The 20,465-nt window shown below is 38.8% G+C and overlaps 2 protein-coding genes across 2 annotated transcripts in view; both read right to left on the reverse strand.

The window, feature by feature from the left end:
• Positions 1-20,465, reverse strand: part of LOC121928461 (opsin-5-like) — an 896,145-nt gene that overhangs the window by 731,630 nt on the left and 144,050 nt on the right. The gene's annotated exons all lie outside the window — the stretch shown is intronic.
• CCDC178 (coiled-coil domain containing 178) overlaps positions 1-20,465 on the reverse strand; it is a 298,022-nt gene that overhangs the window by 2,942 nt on the left and 274,615 nt on the right. The window contains exon 18 of the mRNA XM_042463191.1: positions 14,654-14,788. Coding sequence (XP_042319125.1) covers positions 14,654-14,788 — 135 coding nt within the window. The remainder of the gene's footprint in view (positions 1-14,653; positions 14,789-20,465) is intronic.

Genomic DNA, 20,465 nt, shown 5'->3' on the forward strand with positions numbered 1-20,465 from the left:
ATTTTTGATGCTTATGGGATTTGAGATAAGCTGACACAAAACAAATGTCTGGCCTTTTAAAGTTTCTAATGCAAATTTAACTTGTTACAGTTATTAGAACTATGGAAAATGCACTTAGAATTTTAAGTAAAAACTTCATGCATGCTTGGTTCATTACTAGGACAAATCGCAATGATCTATTTGCATATACTTAAAGCAAATTGTGATATCTGAAATAGCTTGAGATCTGTCAAGGGCAAATTATTACAAATTTTCCTTTGGTAAAGATTTGGTGGGAAATGCAGGCTACAGGAAATCAGGAGTGTGGCCAAGGTAGACCCTTCCAGTTCAATGTTCTACCAAAAAATAGCTTGGATTCCACCATTTTAGGCAACAGGGGCTGGTTTTAAAATACAAAAATATCAAGTGAAAAAAAATCAGTGAAAGACTGAATCTCCCAAACTGCTCTGCCCCAAACTCAATACACCTGCTATGCCCAGCTTTGCCTGTTGAAGATTCCCCCAAGCTGCAAATGGAAGTCTCATGATTTGTTGTTGTTGTGTGCCTTCAAGTTGTTTCTCACATATGATGACCCTAAGGCAACCATATCATGGGGTTTTGTGGGGCTAAGAGTGTGTGAACCACCCAAGGTCACCCAGTGGGTTTCCATGGCTGAGCAGGGAGTCGAACCCTGCTCTCCAGAGTCCTACTCCAATGATCAAACCACTACACTATGCTGGCTCTCATGATTAGTGTTCCATTATCATGCTTAATTGACCCCTTTAGCTGCTAGGACTGTGAGCATGATATGCAGAGCTTGGAAGTAATTTATTAAAAATAAGGAGTGGAGGAAATAAGTTGGTTGGGAAGGGCAGCAAAAGGAATGTTCTCCAGGAGAAAAAGGTGCTCTTCTGGCTTGCAGCCTGCCCAGGCCCCAGGATCCATCAGGGCACCTTTATCGCCCAATGGAGATGGCTTCCACAAAGAAAGAGGAGACATGCCTCAGGATACTACAAAAAGTCAACTTTATTTTCTAAAAAGCCCAGCACATTTCAGCTCAATTTCCTCATTAAAGCCCGAAGATACTAATACTTTTAATTTTAAGATTCACTCCTTATTCAGCACAACCTCCTCAAATAGGTTTTGATATGACCCGTAGATAGGGTGAGGCATGTGCTTAGGGGCATGTGACAAAGGATGTAAAGGATGATGCAAAGGAAAACAATGGCAAAGAACTTAAAAAAAATTCAGCAGGCATAACTAATTGTGCACACACTAAAGGCTGGATGGATGAGAGTAGAATGGGTCTGAGAGAGTGCTTCTTGCCTTCCACCAGGGGATGATTTCTCTTTAAAGTACAGTCTTTATACTGACCCATGGATAAGTCGACCTAGGTTTTTGGGTCAATTCTTCTACTAAAATTTCTAGACTTATACATTATACAGTAATTATTTCGTAAGAGTGTTTTTCTCATGATCTCACAAAGTACTTAAAAGTGTCAATAGATATTAGTATTGATTTAAGAAAGATGTTGTTTAATTTAAGTGGGTAAAAGTTTCTGAATTATCAACTCTTTTAATCAGTTTCTGTCTTTCCTCTGTTAAGAATACCTAGACCTTAAAAGCACAATCCTATGTATATTGATTTGGAATTAAACCCCACTGAAGGTTCCTTTCTTTTTCCAGGGGGAAAAGTCTTCCAGAAGAATGCTTTTATCTTGAGAACTTCCAGGCCTCAACTATGTGCTACCTGTACCCCTTGGTGCCATGCACATGCTTCAGGGCAGGTTTTGAGGTCCACAGGGCAGGGAAAATGCCTACTTTGTGCTGAACAGGATTTGAATAAGGATACTTTACTGTTCAAAACCCACTTTCTTATAACAGCCATAATCCAAAAGAAATATAGTGAAAAACTCAGACTTGAAAAAGGGAAAGGCACTAATTTGGAATTTAAGACTACAGTAGTTCCAACGCCAACCTTACCATTAGGCAGAGGTAGCAAGCTCCTTCAAGCAACAGTTTTTATGAGTCATAAAAACAAAATGAAAAGGTAGCAAAATGTTAGTTAGTTGTTACTGTGCTTTTATCCTAGAGAAGTGCTTGAAGAATTTTCTGTTTTCTGCACAAAAATAATACGCAGCATTGTGTATCATTCACCTTGACATGGTGGTAGTGGGGTTGCAGGGAGGGCATTGGCTGCTTCAAGCAGCAAGAAATCTTGGGTCAACCCAGTAGTGTTCAAAGATTTTTTTGTGAGTGTGCCATTAATATAAAAAAGAATTCCAATAAATTTGAAAATGTTATAAAATAACTGAGATTGACTTGAGTTGAACTTGCAAAAACTTTTCAATAATCTTCTCTGTCATCTTTTCTTCATATCCTGGCTAGGACAATCACTCTGATTAAATTACTTTCCAATCAGTGTACGATGTGGTTTTAAGCACATTAGTTTGCAAATGCTTACAATATGTTACAGCATATTCAGTCTTCTCATTATGTTGGCCAGACAATCTATGTCTGAGGCTACCGAACAACCAATAACTAGTAGGAAGAAAGATTTCTAAAATCCAGTAGTCAACAGTGGGCTACATCAACATCACTGTATGTATATCAAAGAGATTGCTAACAGACATAGGCTAGATTCACTAGACCATTAGAAAACAGATTAGCATCTTCATTTGGGTAAATATATGATGAGTTGGCAAACTAAAATGTAGGGTATTTTGGAATCAGAGGTACATTTGAATAGTCATTTCTCCCTATTTACTCACTTAGGAGCTTAGTGCACAGCAAAATAAAGCGACTTACAGATCCCAAATTCAAGCCAAATTTGGGCTGCCCCCTGGTGTTATCGCATGGCTTTTGCCCCCAAACTGCCATCCGGGTACAGCCTGGCTCCAATACTGGTCCCTGAACTCACTTTGGTGGCCATTTTTCAAATTCGGAAAGCTCCCAACTTGGAAAAATGGCTAGGGATCACTCCACTCTTATGACTGGGACTGGTAGAAGTTTGCAGTGCCTTTTTGGCCACCACTGTGCCTTTACTTTTTCTCCCATATGTGGCAAAGTACCTTTGTGAGCAGGACAAGAAGCTGGCCTCCAATTGCTGGCTTCCATTATCCAACCTGGTTGGTCCTCTCTCTCTCTCTCTCTTTTGGCCATCAAGACCATTTGAATAATGCCCTTTCCAAGGAAGGGAGAATAGAAGTCAAAAGTTCTACTTCTCTCCTTCTTTTAAGGCAACAGCTGTCAGAAATAGAAAGAAAAAGCAAGAGGAAGAAATAGAAGGAAGATGGTGAAGATGAAAACTAAGCTACCGAGAAGAACATTCCTAGGAATGCCACCAGGGGGGTGGGTGAAAAGGAGTTGAGGAGAGAAGCTGAGGAGGGCTGACAAAGGCTCAGCAAGGGAGTGGAAGCCGTGTTCCTACCAAAGATATCTCAGCTATGGAATGCTCCAGAGAGAACTAATGCACAAATACTAAGAGCCAACTGTGTGATTCATCCAGACCATGAAGAAGAACAGCAATGTTTCTTTAGTTGTCAGCAAACAACTTCACCTTCATAACGGTGCACAACTGCTGTGATGGCTGTGGGATTGGCTTAGTGTGACAAATCAAATGGAGAGCTAAATCAATATTTCTCCCCACTACACTTCTTCTTTGAAGGAAATAAAGTCTGCAAAGTCTTCCCAATTACCCTTGCTCTTTCACCCACTTAAAAAAAAAAAAGAACAGGAAGCTGGCAATCCCATCACCGTCAATAGTGCTTACTTTTTTCCTTTTCCTTCAAAACTAGGAATGGCTAATGATATTTGCATGACCCATAAAACAAAATGTAGTGATGTGTGGGCTAACAGATTTGTTATAGCACAAATATTATAGCACTTTTTTTCTGGATTGCAAACCACTGTTTGCTTGCTGCAACACAGGATAATACAGCTACTCTGTGAACATTTGAACTTGGGGACAGTAACCAATTCCTCTTCACCTTGTCCTGTTTGAGCTGGAGCCAACAGCATGAAAGTGTCAGCTATGCTAATGTAATATGCCATGATCATACTTCTTTCTTTAGTCTAGACACTTGTATAAATGCCCTTCCTTGGTGGTTCTGAATGTATTGATTTACTTGATGAGGAATCTAAAAATCATAAAGATTAGATTTGGGAGTAGAATAATAGCTATTACAGGAGGACTTTCTCATGATCAATTAATTTACAAATTAATGTTTCAAATTAGTGTTTAGAGACTGAAAGATAATTTGTTTGCATTTAGCCTTTTTGTATGACAATTGTTTGATTAAACATCAATTCATTCATCCACATAGTGGAGTCTTTGAAGTTAGTCTTTGGATTTGGTGAACCAGCCATAAGAATATCTCATTGTGGATCCAGATAGTGAAATATGGATTAGCTCATCATATCCTGTCTGGTGAGTTAGGTTCATGGACATAGGCATTTCAGGACATAGTTTTGCCAATATATGAGTTGATTTCAGCATGGATGGCTTTCAAGCAGAGTACTGTATGACAATGAGTCCTAGTTCCATCAAGAGTAACTGTTTCCATCAGTTTTCAAATAAGCAGATATGATAGTCTAACTCTTTGTTTTCCCCAAGAAAACCAGGTGGTTATGCTATTGGGTCACTTAATGGTTTGCAGGTAGCACTGGCTACCTCTGGAAGAGTATGCTATGAACCAAGTTACATGTACAAACGGCATTGTCATTTTGAACAACATAGCATGATTCCACATATATCTTTAGTCCTTCAGTAAAGATTCCCTCAGATATTTTATCCAGCTAAGTGTCTGTGGTCCCAAACTCCTAATTTAAAAATGTTGATAAATGAAGTATCTCTTTAGCTAATAAATGAAGTATCTCTTTAGTTATCCTTTGTCAGCAACATTCATTTTAATGGAAAGTGAGTTTACAGGGTTACATGATTGAACTACTGAGCCAAGTCAGTGTTGGCAAATGATGGGCTAAATTATTGATGTTACACACTAATGAATTCTGATGAGAAATAAAACACAGACATTACGTTTCAAGTGGTTCATAATTATTTTTGTACTTTAAAAGCAATTTTATTCTTTTGCCAAATCATACTAGTCTGTAAAACAAAAACATTGTTAGTGATTATAGCTAAAATTAGTGGCTCTGTGGCAAAAATGCACCCCTGCATTGTCTTATGAATATGTTATGCATATGAGGCTTCTCATTTCTTTGTATAATTCTGAGGAAAGATAATAAAATTAACTGTCTAAAATTTAAAACCATTGCCCTTAAATCAGCTAATCTGTTTTGCAGGCATGGTTAAGAATTCAGTAGCTATGTTTATCAGTTATGATAGAGTAGCATGTTTATTGGAGATGTACTTAAATTCCACAATTAATTAATGAAGAAACAAAAGCATGGGAACTGCCAAAATGGCTTCTTCCTTTTAAAAGACTGTGATAGTATATGATGTATCTTTTCTTTTCTTTTCTTTTTTCTTTGAAAAAGGGTGGCTCATGCTATTTCCCAGCAGCTGACTTAAAATGTGCTAGCAAGACTGGCATTTCATATTGTTGAATATTTACCTGGTGTTTAAACTGCCAGTACAATCACAGCATTAATGATAATGGAAAGAAAAGAGGAAAACTTTTCACAGATGTTGTGATCGAAATATCATTTCCAGCCTGGTAACCCAAAATGCAGTATCAAGTATATGTCACACCTTTAGGCCCCTTTTCTTTGGATGCAACATTTTCAACTTCTGTCAGAGAAGTTTTATCCATGCCTCTCAAAGAATTGGCACACAGATAAGCCAATTCTAAGACTTCTGAAACACAAAGATAACTATAATAATAACAACAACACATGCAGTATGACCAAGTTCTTGGAACATTAAACCTTTTTTATTGCAGTGGTGGACAATGTTTGTAGGCTGGGAGGGCTGATTTTTCACCCACAGCACTTGCTGCAGGATGTAACAGTTGTGGAAATGCTTAGAAATGTACCAAATAATATATATACTGGAGGAGGAATAAAAAAACAGAGGTGATTCAGTGTCAATATCCAGTTTTGATTTGAGTAGAGTAGGATAGGGAGCTGCAATGTGTTTTAGTAACAAAAAAAAAACAAAAAAAAGAATAAGAAAAGAAAAGAAAAAAGAAAAAATGCCTCTGGAGATTTGTAGAAGCAGCAAAATCTCTTTTTGGTAGACTTTATTTTTCATTGTGTGAGGCATCGGGAAAAGCTCTGTGGAGCTTGAGAGAAACACCTTTGATTGTGAACAATCTCCATCCTCACTTTGTACCTCTTTCCTCTCATACATTTTATATTGGCAAACATTTTCTGTTTTATTGAACAAGACCTTCCTATGAAACAGAGACATCTCACTCCAGAATATACGTATAACAAGGACCCTGTTTTTGCTATTCTGGCCTGGGGGAGCCACTCTACATCAGGTTGATATTCCAGCATTTGAAATGGGTCAAAATTTAGTAGCCCTAAATGTAGCTCCATTTTGTTAATCTGGCTGCTTTTGTTTTATGTTACTATTGCTATGTATCAAATTCTCATCTGGCTCACTTCAAAGCTACAGTATCATACTACTACCAGTGGATATTCAATCTGGATGAGAGATACGCAATTTCAAAAGGTGTGCCTTCACAGATCTGAAGCTATACAGATATTCATACAAATATATGTGCATTTTGAGGAAAAACTCCCAAACCTGTTGTTAATTGTTGGAGACATTCCAGTTTCCCACCTAAGAGGCTCTAAGAACTGCTTTGCATATATGGCACATCAGAGACCCCTTTGAAGTAAAGAGAGGGGAAGATTAGGTCTCTGGCATGCTGGGTTGCCACTAACCAAGGTGGAGATAGTAATGGTGGATGTGGGTCACCTGAGGAATAAAAGGGTAGCATTCAGACTATAAAGAGAGACAAATAGGAACTGGAGTGTGAAGTAGCATTGCTGTAATCTAGGGAAATATAACAGCTTGGATACTGAGACCAGTCTATGTCTACCCTGATAGGGAGCAACAATGCTAAGAAAGCTGTCAAAAAAGCTGAGAACAAGCACAAAGAAACACAGAATAAAAGCAAAAAATTCAGTAAATTCTCTCTCAAGGTAGATCAAGTGGCTGAAGCCAGGACAAGGAAGAGAGGACTGTTGCCCAGAAGTAGATAAGTTCTGAGCAGGGCTTTTATGAGGTAGTACCTTAACTGCCATAGTGGATCAGTAAGAGTAAACTTTTAGATAAACATTACATTGAAGGTTAAGACTCTAAAAGCAATTGGCTTTGAATCAAGCAATGCTTTGCTTGCAGCAATCCACCAAGCTGATACATTGAGAAAACAAAGGCATCCAACTAGGTCCGCTACAGCACTTGGGTTGGTCCTTATATACCCTCCAACATTTCACAGATGACAACCAGGACAGGGGTGGGCAAGCAAGATCGGATGTTGTCAAGGCAAAAGTTATTAATAAGGAAGAATACACAAGATAGGAGAAGCTGCAGCAGTTTTTTCTTTACCTGAGCCTACTGGGAAGGGCAAGGGTTTGTCCCCTTCTGCCCTCTTTCCCCACTGAGTTAACTGAGAACAAACTACTTTTCTACTTTGAACTCAGCTTACAGCTACTGAGGACAAAGGGGAAAAGTGGGAAGAAGTGAAATAAAGTGAAAAAGTTTTAAAACAACTGAAAATGACATCCACTTTGTCAGTTGTTAACTGGGACTATGCTTGCCAAATAAGGACAGTTAGATGACAAATTCACTCAATTCCATACAGCTGAATGGATTTTACTTGAGAAGAAACAACAAAGAGTCTTTTGTTACCTTAAAGACAATAAACTAGATATATGTTTTTGTGTACTCTAGCCCACTTCATCAGATGCAGCAAGTTACCACAACTTCCCAGTAAACAAAAGAGCCAGCATGGCATAGTGGTTTGAGTGTTGGACTATGACTCTGGAAACCAGGGTTCAATTCCCAGCTTGGCCATAAGACTCTCTGGGTGACTTCAGGCAAGACATCACATGCTCTCAGGGGAGGGCAATGGCAAAGCGTCTCTGAACAAATCTTGCCAAGAAAACCCCATAATAGGGCCACCTGAGGGTTACTATAAGTCAGAAATAACTGAAGGCACACAACACAGAGACTTCACAAAAACCTTATGCCAAATAAAACTTGTTAGCCTTTAGTGTGCCACAATACTCTTCATTGCTTTTGCTGCAACAGGATAAATCAGCAACACAAATCCACATTGAAATTCTTAACTGAGAAGGAATTTAATAAAACTATTCCATCACCAGGACCCTTTGCATGGTAGGTAAAGGACTGGATAAATAGTCAAGGTATTTTTTTTAATCTAATGTTGTGAAGATCCTTTAAAATCCTTCTGTAATCGCAGTGTGTTGCCACTTTGAATATATATGAGATGGGTGAATGGCAATCAAGATTGATCCATATTTTCTTATTTATGCTAAGATTACTTCACAATGTTTGCTATTTATATTAGTTTCAGCACAGTTCAGATTACATCAGATGCCTACTTTATCACTGCCCTCATCTGACAAAGCAGACCAAGTCTACAAAGGTGTATGCTACAATGTCTTTCATACAGTTCATCACAAAGGTGCTACAAGATCCTTTTGTCCACACAAAAACATACAGGCAGTGATGCAGGGAGGATCTTCATCCCCAATGCACTCCAATAAAATATACACAGGCAACATCAAATTACAGTATAGATTGGTTGCCACCTTCTCTCACCTTGCCTCCCTTCCTCCACTTCCTCCCAGTATTATTCTCATCATTAGGCTTGGGGCAGAAGTTTGCTATAGCAAATGTTTGTTTCATCCTAACACACTCTAATAATCATAATCTGAATAGCCGCAGCAATTCATTCTGGGAGGCTTGATAAGATCTAGCATAATCTACAATTTAGCCTTATTTTTTTTCTCATTGTAATCGCTGGCAGCGAGATACTAGTAAAGTATATTGCATCTTCATTCTTAAACTCTGGTAAGAGGGTAGGTCACAGTAAGGAGATCTTCCAAGCTTTTTGGAGGCCTAGTTGAGGAATGTCACAGGTCAGTACCCTAGGATGTGGTGGATGATGACACTGCTGCAGAACAGGGCCTACTGACATCCCAGTAGTCCAAGACCCTATAAGACTCTGTAGACTCTATTTGGACCAAAATGGATCCTAGGGACTGCAGCTCAAATTGGTTGCCCAGTATAGGTAATCAAATTCCAGTAGCATCTTTGCCAGAGCTATTCAGAAGCAGTATTAGGATGAAACAAACATTTGCTATAGGAAACCTCTGTCCCAAGCCTAATGTTGAGAATAATAGTGGGAGGAGGTGGAGGAAAGGAAACAAAGCGGGAGAAGGTGGTAACCAATCTATCAAGTAACTTTATGATGCCTGTGTATATTTTTTAATCAACTTCAAGAGGCACCTGCTGAGGAGCCCAGTTAGGACTAAGATGATGACTTATGGGGAGGGGAGGTTAACTCTTTCCTCCTGTACCACATTCTAAATAAAGATCCACCTATGAACAAGATGCTGTTTGGCACAGAAGGGATACTCATATAGGAATTAATGTGGTAGTTCTGCTAAGCAAATTGGTAGGCGGTAGTGGGGGGCAATGCATGATTTCTGTCTGGACCGCAATATTAGAGGAACAAATTTAAAAGACCCATCGCCATGCATTCTGATGCTGATCCAGATGAGGAATCCCAGTAATTGGTAGTCAATATTTTTAAAAGATCACACACAGGACTTCAAGTAATTTATTTTGGGCCACATGCTGTTTGACTTGAAGACACAATGCTTGTATGGAGAAATCTGAGATTTGTAAACAGATACACAAAGAAGCCTTCCTTCCTATGCAGAATGTTTTCTTTAAAAAAGACAAGCCCCAGTGTTCTTCCTGGAAATACCTGTAAACAGGCAGGAGGAGGCTACAGGGTGTGACAGCTGAATAACAACAGGAAGGAAAGTCCCACAGATGGAGGAGCCAGCGAGGCCGACAAGATTCGCATGCCTCAGAACATAAAATATGTGTATATTTTCATCACATGTATATTTCACATATCTTGCAGATTGCATAAAACTAACACAAGAACATTTTTAAAAGTTTTGTTGAATTCTCTGGGATTATGGAGATTATGATGATTATGAGCCTTTATCATGGGCAAAATGTTCCTGAAGTGTTTCTGAAGCGCAAAGGAGTGATCATCCTTCGCACTTCTAAAACATCATTGAGGCTTCCCGCTTCTCTCCCATCGACAAAGTGTTCATGGAAAATCCCGTTATTCAAAAAATGGCTTCTCCATGAACATTTCATCGATGGGAGAGAAGCGGGATGCCTCAATGACATTTTAGAAGTGCGACAGATGATTACGCTTCAGAAACACTTCAGGAACATTTTGCCCACAGTAAGGGCTCTGTGTGATAATCCCCTAGGTATATGTAACAGTACATCTTAAAATAAGCCAAATATATCAATTGCTTCTTGATTTTCTTTTTCAGAGGGGTGATTAGGGTGAGAACTGAGAGAGAAGAGTATGGCATGTTACAAGTTTACCTAAATTTTACTCTCTCTAAATAATCAAAGACTCTACTCTAAAGTTCAGTATTCAAACAACTTAATCAGTAGTTGTCCTTAAGAAGGAAATATGTCAAATTTGGTTTCAGAAGTGGATGAAATCCTTTGAACAGAAACAGAATTAAAATATCAGTGTACAATTATAATTAAAATAAAAATGGGATTTACTAAACAGAAACATTTTCTTTTACTGAAAATTTATATTTATTTTTGAACAATCATTATTAATAATAGCAAAATTCAGGACTGTCATCATCTTCCCCTACCAGTCTCTTATTAATAAAACACTAATATTTCCAAACTTAGGCCTGTTACAGACTGCCAAATTAAAGCTGCTTTGGGTCTCTTTGGAGGTATGCTATTTAAATGATGCATGCATCCTAAGAATCTGGAAGCTGCACCAAAGCTGCACTCCAGTGATTAGGATTGGAGTGTGGCTTTGGCGCGACCTCCGGACTCTTAGGACCCAAGCATCATTTAAATAGCATACCTCCAAAGAGACCCGAAGCAGCTTTATTTTGACAGTCTGTAACAGGCCTTAATGTGTTTTGATGAGTGTGAACAGGAAAGCAGAATAAAATTAAACAAACAGATTTATAAAATTAACTCAAATAGGGGGAAAAATAATATGACCCACAAAGAGAAATAAAAGAGTGAGCACACAGGTTTTGGAGATCTTGAGGACCTTGAGGACCACTATAATCTATGTGTGTAAGAACAGTGAAGGAAAAAAATGCAGTTAAATTGATGATCAGTTGACAAGTGAGAAGGAGACCATAAATGAAAGGACTGTTCAAAAGACAAGCAAACACTGGTTCCATTTTCCAAGGGCACAAACGACATCAACTTTGGAAGAACAGCTCTAGCATTGGATTGTAAGATTGCAATTGGAGTATGTAGAGATAAGTTGAACAATTAAACCAGGTAAACTATTACCAACTCCTCCCTGAATAAAAAAAAAGTTGTTTTTCCCCCCTTAGGATAGTTAACTTATTATTGGCTTCTAGTCTAGTAACTTTGGGCCATGATTAGAAGATAATTATCATTTGCTATAAACAATGAAACAGTATAGCATATGATTGGGCATTATGGCAGAGAGGATCTGCAATGAATGAACAGGTAAACAGAAGATGTGCAAATCCTTGGTTATATATGTCTAAAACATAAGAAATGTTAAGGAGTCAGAAGGCTACTATTTTGGGATTATGTTATGAGCAGCACATATATAAATCCTCCTTTTTTTAAAAAAAATGGTTTTGAAAAAGATAATAAGAATTTCTCATGGAAGTTAGCACATGAAAATACCCAATGAAAGTAAAGTCAAGAAAAAAGAATGGACAATTTACTGGACTTACTTGATTAAACACCAATAGTTCATGATACTGAACAAATGTACAATGTGTATAGAAAAGACAATAGTGCAAAACCCTAGTGCATTTTCACATCACACAATTATAGCACTATGATTCTATGTTTAACTGCTATGACTCTGTCCTATGGATCTCTGGGATTTGCTATCCAGGGAGGCGTATTTAGAATTCTTGGCCACAGAGTTATAATGTCTCACCAAACTACAACTTCCAGGATTCCATACCCATGGCAATTAAAGTATACTCATAGTCCTATAACTGTATTGCGTGAAAGGGGCTCTATTTAGTGTATCTGAGATGTCCTGAAAGTTATAAAATATAGACACATAGGACAAAGGTACTCCTGAACGATGTCCATAATGTTGAAACAAATCATAAGTATTCATGGTTACTATCAACCAAATTATTTATTAGAGACTGCCTCCACTTTCAGGTCACTGTTGGAAGTTCAGCTCATTTGGACCAGTAAGGTCCATTGTCTCATGTAAGACAAAAGACAGGACTTTGTCATTTGTGCTCTCTTGACTCACCATTTTAAGATGCAAAGGAATGTAGATTATCAGATGGGAGCAAACAAGCGGCTTGCTCCCTTCCTTAAGCCTGCTAATTGCACGATTGGTTATGAAGATTATCACACCCCTGTACACTTATTCTGTCCTTCTGCCATCTGTAAAGAGTAATGGAGCCATCATTTGGTATTCCCGTTAATACTAAATGACAGCTCCATTACTCTTTAAAGATGGCAGAAAAATGGGATAAGTGCATGGGGACAGCTGTCCCTCCAAAGGTCATGAAAAGCTCCTCAAACCCTGAAAATTACACTGAGGTGTCTTCCATGCAACTTCTGTCTGGCACAAAACTGGCTTTTCACATTTGTTGCCTGCCCCTCCCTCAAAGACTTTACATAGCATACCACAATTTTATGAGATAATTGTCTGATTTACAATTTGGTCACAGCTACCAACAAAAACTTGGCTAACTAGGGGTATGAACACTAATCTCCAGTCCAGATCCACTATCGCCTATTCTTGTTGAAGACTTATCTAATGGAGAACAGCTGAAGCTGCACTTGCCACCCTTGCCCTGTAGATCTAAGGCGGTTACACACCGCATTAATTTGTCCACGCGGAGCGTGCCGGCACCTCCCTAACCCAATACGCTCCTGTGCGTAAAAAATGACGGCGACCGTTCCAGACGGCCGCCGCCATGAGGACGTCACGGCCGCGCCGCCTCAACGGGGCGGTGCGGATGTGACGTCCTCGCCTCCGACCAGGGCGCTTAGTCGCCTTAGCACGGAGCAGGAAGGAGCTCCGTTTCGGAGCTCCTTCCTGTTTTGGTCGCTGGGCGCAGCCTTCACACAGCTGCGCCCAGCGGACCAAAGGAGAAAGGGGCCAAGCGGCCCCTTTCTCCTCCCCGCCACCGCGGGGTGTCCTTGGGGCTTCAAGCCCCAAGGACACCCCTTTTCAGGCTGCGGGGAAGCGGCGTTTTGCTGCTTCCCCGCAGCCTGAAAAGCAGCTGATCGGGGCCTCAGCAGCTGCCGTTCTGGCAGCTGAGGCCCCAATACACCAGGGAAAGGGGCGGGTACAGACCGCCCCAAATGGGCGGTCTGTAACCCACCTAAATGCACAAGAATACTCTGAGAGCCACTGGGAAGGCCTGGCAATAGTGCTAACTCTTTACTCCTTTGCTTTGAAACAATTCTTTTATTTCTAGATTGTGACAAGATTTTACATGAAGTGAAAATGCTTTCCTCCTCTGGTGCTTTCTCCCCTGACAGGACAAGAGATGGAAACCACACTTCTTCAAACACTGGGAGCGTAGCTTGGAAAATAATAATATTTTAGTGGGAAGTCAACATACTATAAAGTAAGGAAGTTAGGGTGAAAACCTGTAGTGTAACGTGCAGTTTGTCATACATGAAGTATCCAGGACTGAGTCTCAACCTGAATGTAAGAATGATGTTGGCTTAATTAGATAGGACTTGCATCCACAACAATGGAATGTTTAATTCCTCTGATGCCATTCCCCTGCAGAAAATTTTCCAGCACCATCTGGTTGTGACCATTAGTGGGTGACTTTATAGCTATTTTATACAATGAAAGAAAAGTATATTGGGGCCATACTAGACACTCATAATATACATACCTGTGAAAATCATTGCAGGAAATGCTCTACGCTATAGCCCCAAAACGAAGTATAGTCTCAGCTAAACCTCATAAGTGAACACTGTTTTGTTACAGGCATGCATTTAGAATATAAACAAAGCAATGGTTTTCAGCTAAACATGTCATCTATGCTACAGAAATCATGTTTTGTTTCTTTTTTAAAAAAACAACAAAACATGCCATGTTTCCCATGACAATAAAATGTGAAGAAAGGAATGGTCTGTAGCATATACTAAAATATTTTAGCAACACAGCAAATGCTTTTGTGTATTTCACTCCTTATAAATAAAGGTGTGTGTAAAATAATTTTAAAGCTTTCTGAGGATAAATTGCAATTTCCCCCTTTAAAAAAATAATCTATTTGTGGTGCATACGATACCTACCTGACTCATCCTTCATGCAATTCCAGTTTATTAAAGAGGTTAAAAATTTACAAAACTCTGATGGGATATGGTTTTAATGCTTCATCACACTACCCATCATTTGCTTTTCAATCTAGATCAGAATGATCTTTTCTACTTCCCTGCAATCACCTACCTGCACAGCTAATATTTTCTGAACATTCTCATGAGAGGCTGCCTGGAACTTCGCCAGCCTGGCTTGGTTATAGAGGGCTTGCAGTTTGAAGTACTTCACCAATACCCTGTGCAGCTTCCTTTGCAGCTGAGAGAGCTAAGAGAGGAAAGGGGAAAAATAAGTCAGAGTGGGAGAGGAAATTAATGGCAGTGTTCAAGAAGAATGATGGAGGGAAATATAGAAAGCAGTCAATAGCCCATTCTGCACTGTACGGACCTGACAGGAATTTCACAGTCTCTTGATTTTTCAGCCCACTCATGTGCATTCATCAGAAACCAGTCACATCTGGCTGCCAGGATGGGGGGTTAATTTTCTCTAAATGCCTCAGCAGTTTTGTTCTAGCTGAGGCAAACTCTGTGACTGCAAAGCTGATGAGTAAAATATTTCTACTTCACCCAGTTTAACTCAAAACCGATAGCCTCGGGACATATTGAACCTTTCTTTAAAAAAAAAAAAATCTTTTGAAGCATTTTGAATGGCACATCAGGTCAGGCCAAAGTTTAAAATGCAAGTTTAAGACTTTGATGGACACTGTGGCTCATTTTTCCTTGTAAAGCTTATCATAGCTTGGCAATGTGTGCTCCAGAGCATGACAAAACTAAAGAGAATTAACTTCACCATCAGCAGCTGAGGGAGAACAATAACAGGAAAGAAATTTCTAGATAGAACTCCCTATTAATCTACCTAGCTATAACCATGTGACATGAAAGCATCTAACTGCACTAAATTGCAGTTAAGGCAGCAGCTGAAAGTGACACTACAATATCTATGTATCTATCTATATCCACACACCCCCATGTGCATGCTCACACACACCTTTGAGCATTTCTAAATTTGAAGGAGATCACAGATTTTGGCATTCTCCTTCTAATAAATACTTAACACAATTCAATTTGATTTTTTTTTTAAAAAAAAAATAAAGGCTGTATTTTAGTTTTAAAAGCTAAGGGAGGCATATTATCCACCAGTTTGTGCTTATTTTTCTTTTAACCTCTGTGGAAAAGATGTGCATGTCCACACAATATTGTGCAATCTGGCATGGCAGCTTTACATAAAGTCCCCAAATCTGTCATTCATTTTGGGAGAACAAATTCCACTGGTATAAACATATAGGCTTAATATCTTTGTTGTTGTTAACTGCCTTTGTGTCAATCTCAACTCATGGCAATCCTATGAATGAGACATCTCCACCCCCCACCCCCCATCCTCTACTGATCTGCCCAACTCCTGCAAACCCATATTCATGGCCTCTTTAATAAAGTCCACCCATCTAGCATGTGGCCTTCCTTTCTTTCTACTTTCCTCCAAGTTTCCAAACATTACTGTCTTTTCCAACAATTTATGTCTTCTCATGATGTCTCCAAAGTGTGACTATTTAAGTCTTATCATCTAGGCTTCTAGGGATATTTCTGGCTTGATCTGCTCTAGGACCCCTTTGTTTGTCCTTTTGGCTATCCATGGAATCCTCAGCACTCTTCTCCAACACCAATATTAAATGAGTTGATTTTCCTCCAGTCTTCTTTCTTGACTGCCCAGCTCTCACATCCATACATGATAATAAGGAATACAATGGCTTATATGATTCTGACTTTTGTGCTGAGTTGTATGTCTTTGCATTTCAGGATCTTTTCTAGTTCTTTCATAGCTGCCCGTCCCATTCTTAATCTTCTTCTGATTTCCTGGCTGCAGTCCCCATTCCGATCAATGTTTGATCCCAGATATGAGAACTCTCTTACTATTTCTATTTCCTCATTGTCTAGTTTGAATGTGTGTAAGTTCTCTGTGGTCATTATTTTTGTTTTCTTTATGTTCAACAATAAGCGTGCCTTTGCAATTTCATCTTTGAGCTTCCTTAGTAGTTGTTCTAGGTCTGTGTGGTTCTCTGCTAGTTGTATGGTGTTGTCAGCATATCTCAGATTGTTGATATTTCTTCTTCCTATTTTCACTACTCCTTCTTCCATGTCCATGCCTGCTTTGCTTACAATATGTTCTGCATATTAGCTGAATAGGTAGGGTGATAGGATGCAGCCTTGTCTGACTCCTTTGCCAATTGGGAACCATTCTGTTTCTCTGTGTTCTGTTCTGACATTAGCCTCTTGTCTTGAGTGCAGATTCCTCATTAGGATTATCAGATGTCTTGGCACTTCCATGCCTTTAAGGGCATTCCATAGCCTTTCATGATCTATGCAGTCAAAGGCTTTGCTATAGTCTATAAAGCACATGCTGATTTTCTTATGGAACTCCCTGCTATGCTCAATGAGCCATTGTATATTTCCAATGTGATCTCTGGTGCCTCTTCCTTTCCTGAACCCTCTGGGATCTCTGGGATTTCTCTCCATGTATGGTTGGAGCCTATATTGCAGAATTTTGAGCATGTTTTTGCTGCATGGGAGATTAGTGCTATGGTATACTAACCTTAATATCTACCAGTCATTTTTTTTAAAAGATAAATTTAAAGGGCAAGATGGTAACAGTTGGGGCTATTAAGTCTATCTGCTCAGAATGGGGCTGGATTTTCATAAACAGCAGACACCTATGGCAGATGACAAACCATGTCTGAAACAGAACAATTTCAAAAGCAGTTCACAGTAGGGTATGGTTTACAGATCCGTTTAAAATCCCATTGAACAACCTCCAGTCTTTGGGCATGTCCATAGTAGTTCTTTGGATCCTTGCCACATGCTTTAGGAGTAGAAAACTTTGGTTTTCAGAAAAATGATGAATTAAACCAGCTATATTATAAAGTTTTAAATCATACATACATAAGCAGGCATTATTGTCATGCTAGAATAGTCTCAGAAAATGGCAGTCCCTGTTGTCAGTACATGACCTTTCTGGGCATGCTTGTCAACCAGATTAAAACAATGGTATAATACTTCTTTGGAAATCTTCCAGCCTACTGAGGTCAATACTGAGAATGCATGAATAAAAATATCTTTTACCCCAGAGAAAGGAACTACTCTTTAATGACTGATATCTTGTACCAAGCCCAGATCTCATTTCCAAATTATGTTCCTTACAATGAGAGTAGAAAATATTGTAAAATTCACAAAATAACTGAGATGCAATATAAAAATTAATGGCCTTTTCACACATAATCAACATCCAGTTTCCCTTGGCTCCAAAACAGTCTTTGCAAAATCTGAACAGAACACTGTCATGAAAATAGATCTAATGCTAATAATACTTGACATTATGCAATGTTTTAAAGTGTTCCATGTACTTCAATTGCATTATTTGGCTTTTATCTCCAATAAGCAATGTTTGGTATAAAAGTTAATCAGATGGGGAAAATATTAATGGACAGCCTACTGCTTGTCCATTCTGACATAAAATCAGCAATTTTAAAATCAGGTTTTTTGAAATTGTCATATTAAAAACTGAGTCTGGTATTACTGTATTTTCTACATTGTAAAATTTAGTATAGGTTTCTTTGATGGGCTAGGTTCCAAAGAGTAAGTGTATGTAAGGACTAAGGGGCACCCAACAAAATTCAATGATTGTACTAGCTGGAAATGTATTTACTGTATTTATACCCCACCCTTCAGCCCTAAAGGCTCTTGGAGTGGCTTACAATTATTATTTTAATTAGATGATTCTCTGCCTTCAGGCTTACAATCTAAAAAGACACAAAAGGAGAAGGGAATGGTGGTGGGGAAGGGAATCAGGTCCAGCAGTTCTTCTCTCCCTCTGAGGCCTGGACCAAGGCAGATGGACTGGAGGCAGAGCTCTTCTTCTTAATCGAGACCGGGCCCGATGGTGTTGGGCATGTCCTTTCACTCCATCCAAGCCAGAAGATGACAGTTGGCAAGGAGGGAGGGCCTTGTTGGGAAATGTTGGGAATTGTAGTATTAACCCATCTGAAGAGTGCCATGTTGAGGAAGGATGCTCAACAGCATAAAGGTCCAGGATCCAAAGGATCATGTAGCTAGGTTTGCGTGAACCAGGATATGTAGGGTTCCAGGAAATAACGTTAAGAGCCATGTGGAATTAGGTTCATATTTGAATAAGAGTTGCCTCCCCCCTCAAACCAAATGGTGCATAACAAAGGACTTTGGAAACAGAAGGATTTTGTTTTTTCAAAAATTACTGATGATGGAGAGTTGGTTTCTCTGTTCAAAGGGTGGTTGTTGTTTTAAAAATCCTAATAGTGGCCTTTGGAGCTTAGGGTGAAGTCTTTATTTCTGTGATGTTTCAGTAAGCTGGGTTAAGAATGTAACTGGTGATTTACAAGATTTTATAGGCAAGATCTGAAAGGAAGGGGGACAGGGAGAGTTTCATCTCTCCCAAGAGCTTACAAAAGAAAAGGGAATGGTAAGAGAGAGAAAGATGGGAAATGTGAATTCGTACAAATGTTACAACTAGGAGTCAAAAAGGATTGAAGGGTTAAATCAAAGGCCACAGAAAATGTGGCCACTCTAAACTGACCTTGTCTCTTTCAAACAATAATAAAATATATCAGACAGCCCTACATCTACCATATTAATTTAATAATTGAATGTGATGCGACATTCTAAGTAAATGACATAAACTGTATCAGTAATATTCATTGTTACAGCTCAAACACTGACAAAAGAACTCTACAGATTTTGGCAGTGCAGGAATGACAGAATGATGAGCAAAATCTAGCTAATATTTATCTTTCAATACTACTCTACTACTGAAAGTGCATAAGGTAAAAAAAATATTTCTTTATTATCAAATCTGTTCCACCAAGGATTGTTGTTAAAGATTTTATACCTCATTTAAATAAAGCTCTTTAGTCAACAACCTGTATATATTTTAGGAATGAATAAAAGCATAATGGAAGTAGTGAAGAAAAACAGTATTTCCATCACTTAAACTTTAGTTCTGTTCTGAATGATTTGAGAAGAGCAGCATATGAAATATGACAAAACATGAGGAAACACTTCAGTTTCTGATTATTTGCAGTTTCTGATTATAGCACTCAACATTCTTAAATATTACAGGAAATATGATATATACATGTCACTTGCAGACTAACAAAAGGCAGCAACTAATATGGACTAAAAGAATCCTTTATTATTACATTACCATTGCTGGTCTACTTTGTGGGAGGAGGGAGCAATTTTGTTGGAGTATGATTTAGAACAACAATGTCCATGATTTTTTTTAGTATTTCATTTTTCTTCATCATTCTCATCTTTATTGTATTTTTAATACACACACACACACTCACACACACACACACACAAATTTTGAAGTTATTCTTGCATGTTTTTTGCTACACTTTAACCTCAGATGCTAGATAATTTCAGATGAGGCTGCTCCACAGCCATCACTTTCCTATGTAGGATGGTACTTCATGCAGCCTTCATATGATGTCATGTTTTGTTTGCAGGCTGAAAATTTGCTTTTCAGACTGAAAGTTGGACAGTTGATCACATAGCTTTGCAGAGTGAGAAATGACTATCAGATGTGTTGGCACTCCCATGTCTTTAAAGGTGTTCCATAGTCATTCATGATCTATGCAATCAAAGGCTTTGTTATAGTCTGTTAAGCATATGCTGATATTCTTTTGGAATTCCCTTGTGTGCTCCATAAGGCATTTTATGTTTGCAATATGGTCCCTAGTGCCTCTTCCTTTCCTGAACCCCACTTGGACCTCTGGGATTTCTCTATCCATGTATAGTTGGAGCCTATATTGCAGAGTTTTGAGCTTAATTTTGCTTCCATGAGAGATTAGTGCTATGGTCTTATAGCTGCTGCAGTCTTTTGCTTCTCCTTTTTTGTGGATGGGGATGTACATTGA

Source organism: Sceloporus undulatus, chromosome 4 (genome assembly GCF_019175285.1).
Source record: "Sceloporus undulatus isolate JIND9_A2432 ecotype Alabama chromosome 4, SceUnd_v1.1, whole genome shotgun sequence".
NCBI lineage: Eukaryota > Metazoa > Chordata > Lepidosauria > Squamata > Phrynosomatidae > Sceloporus > Sceloporus undulatus.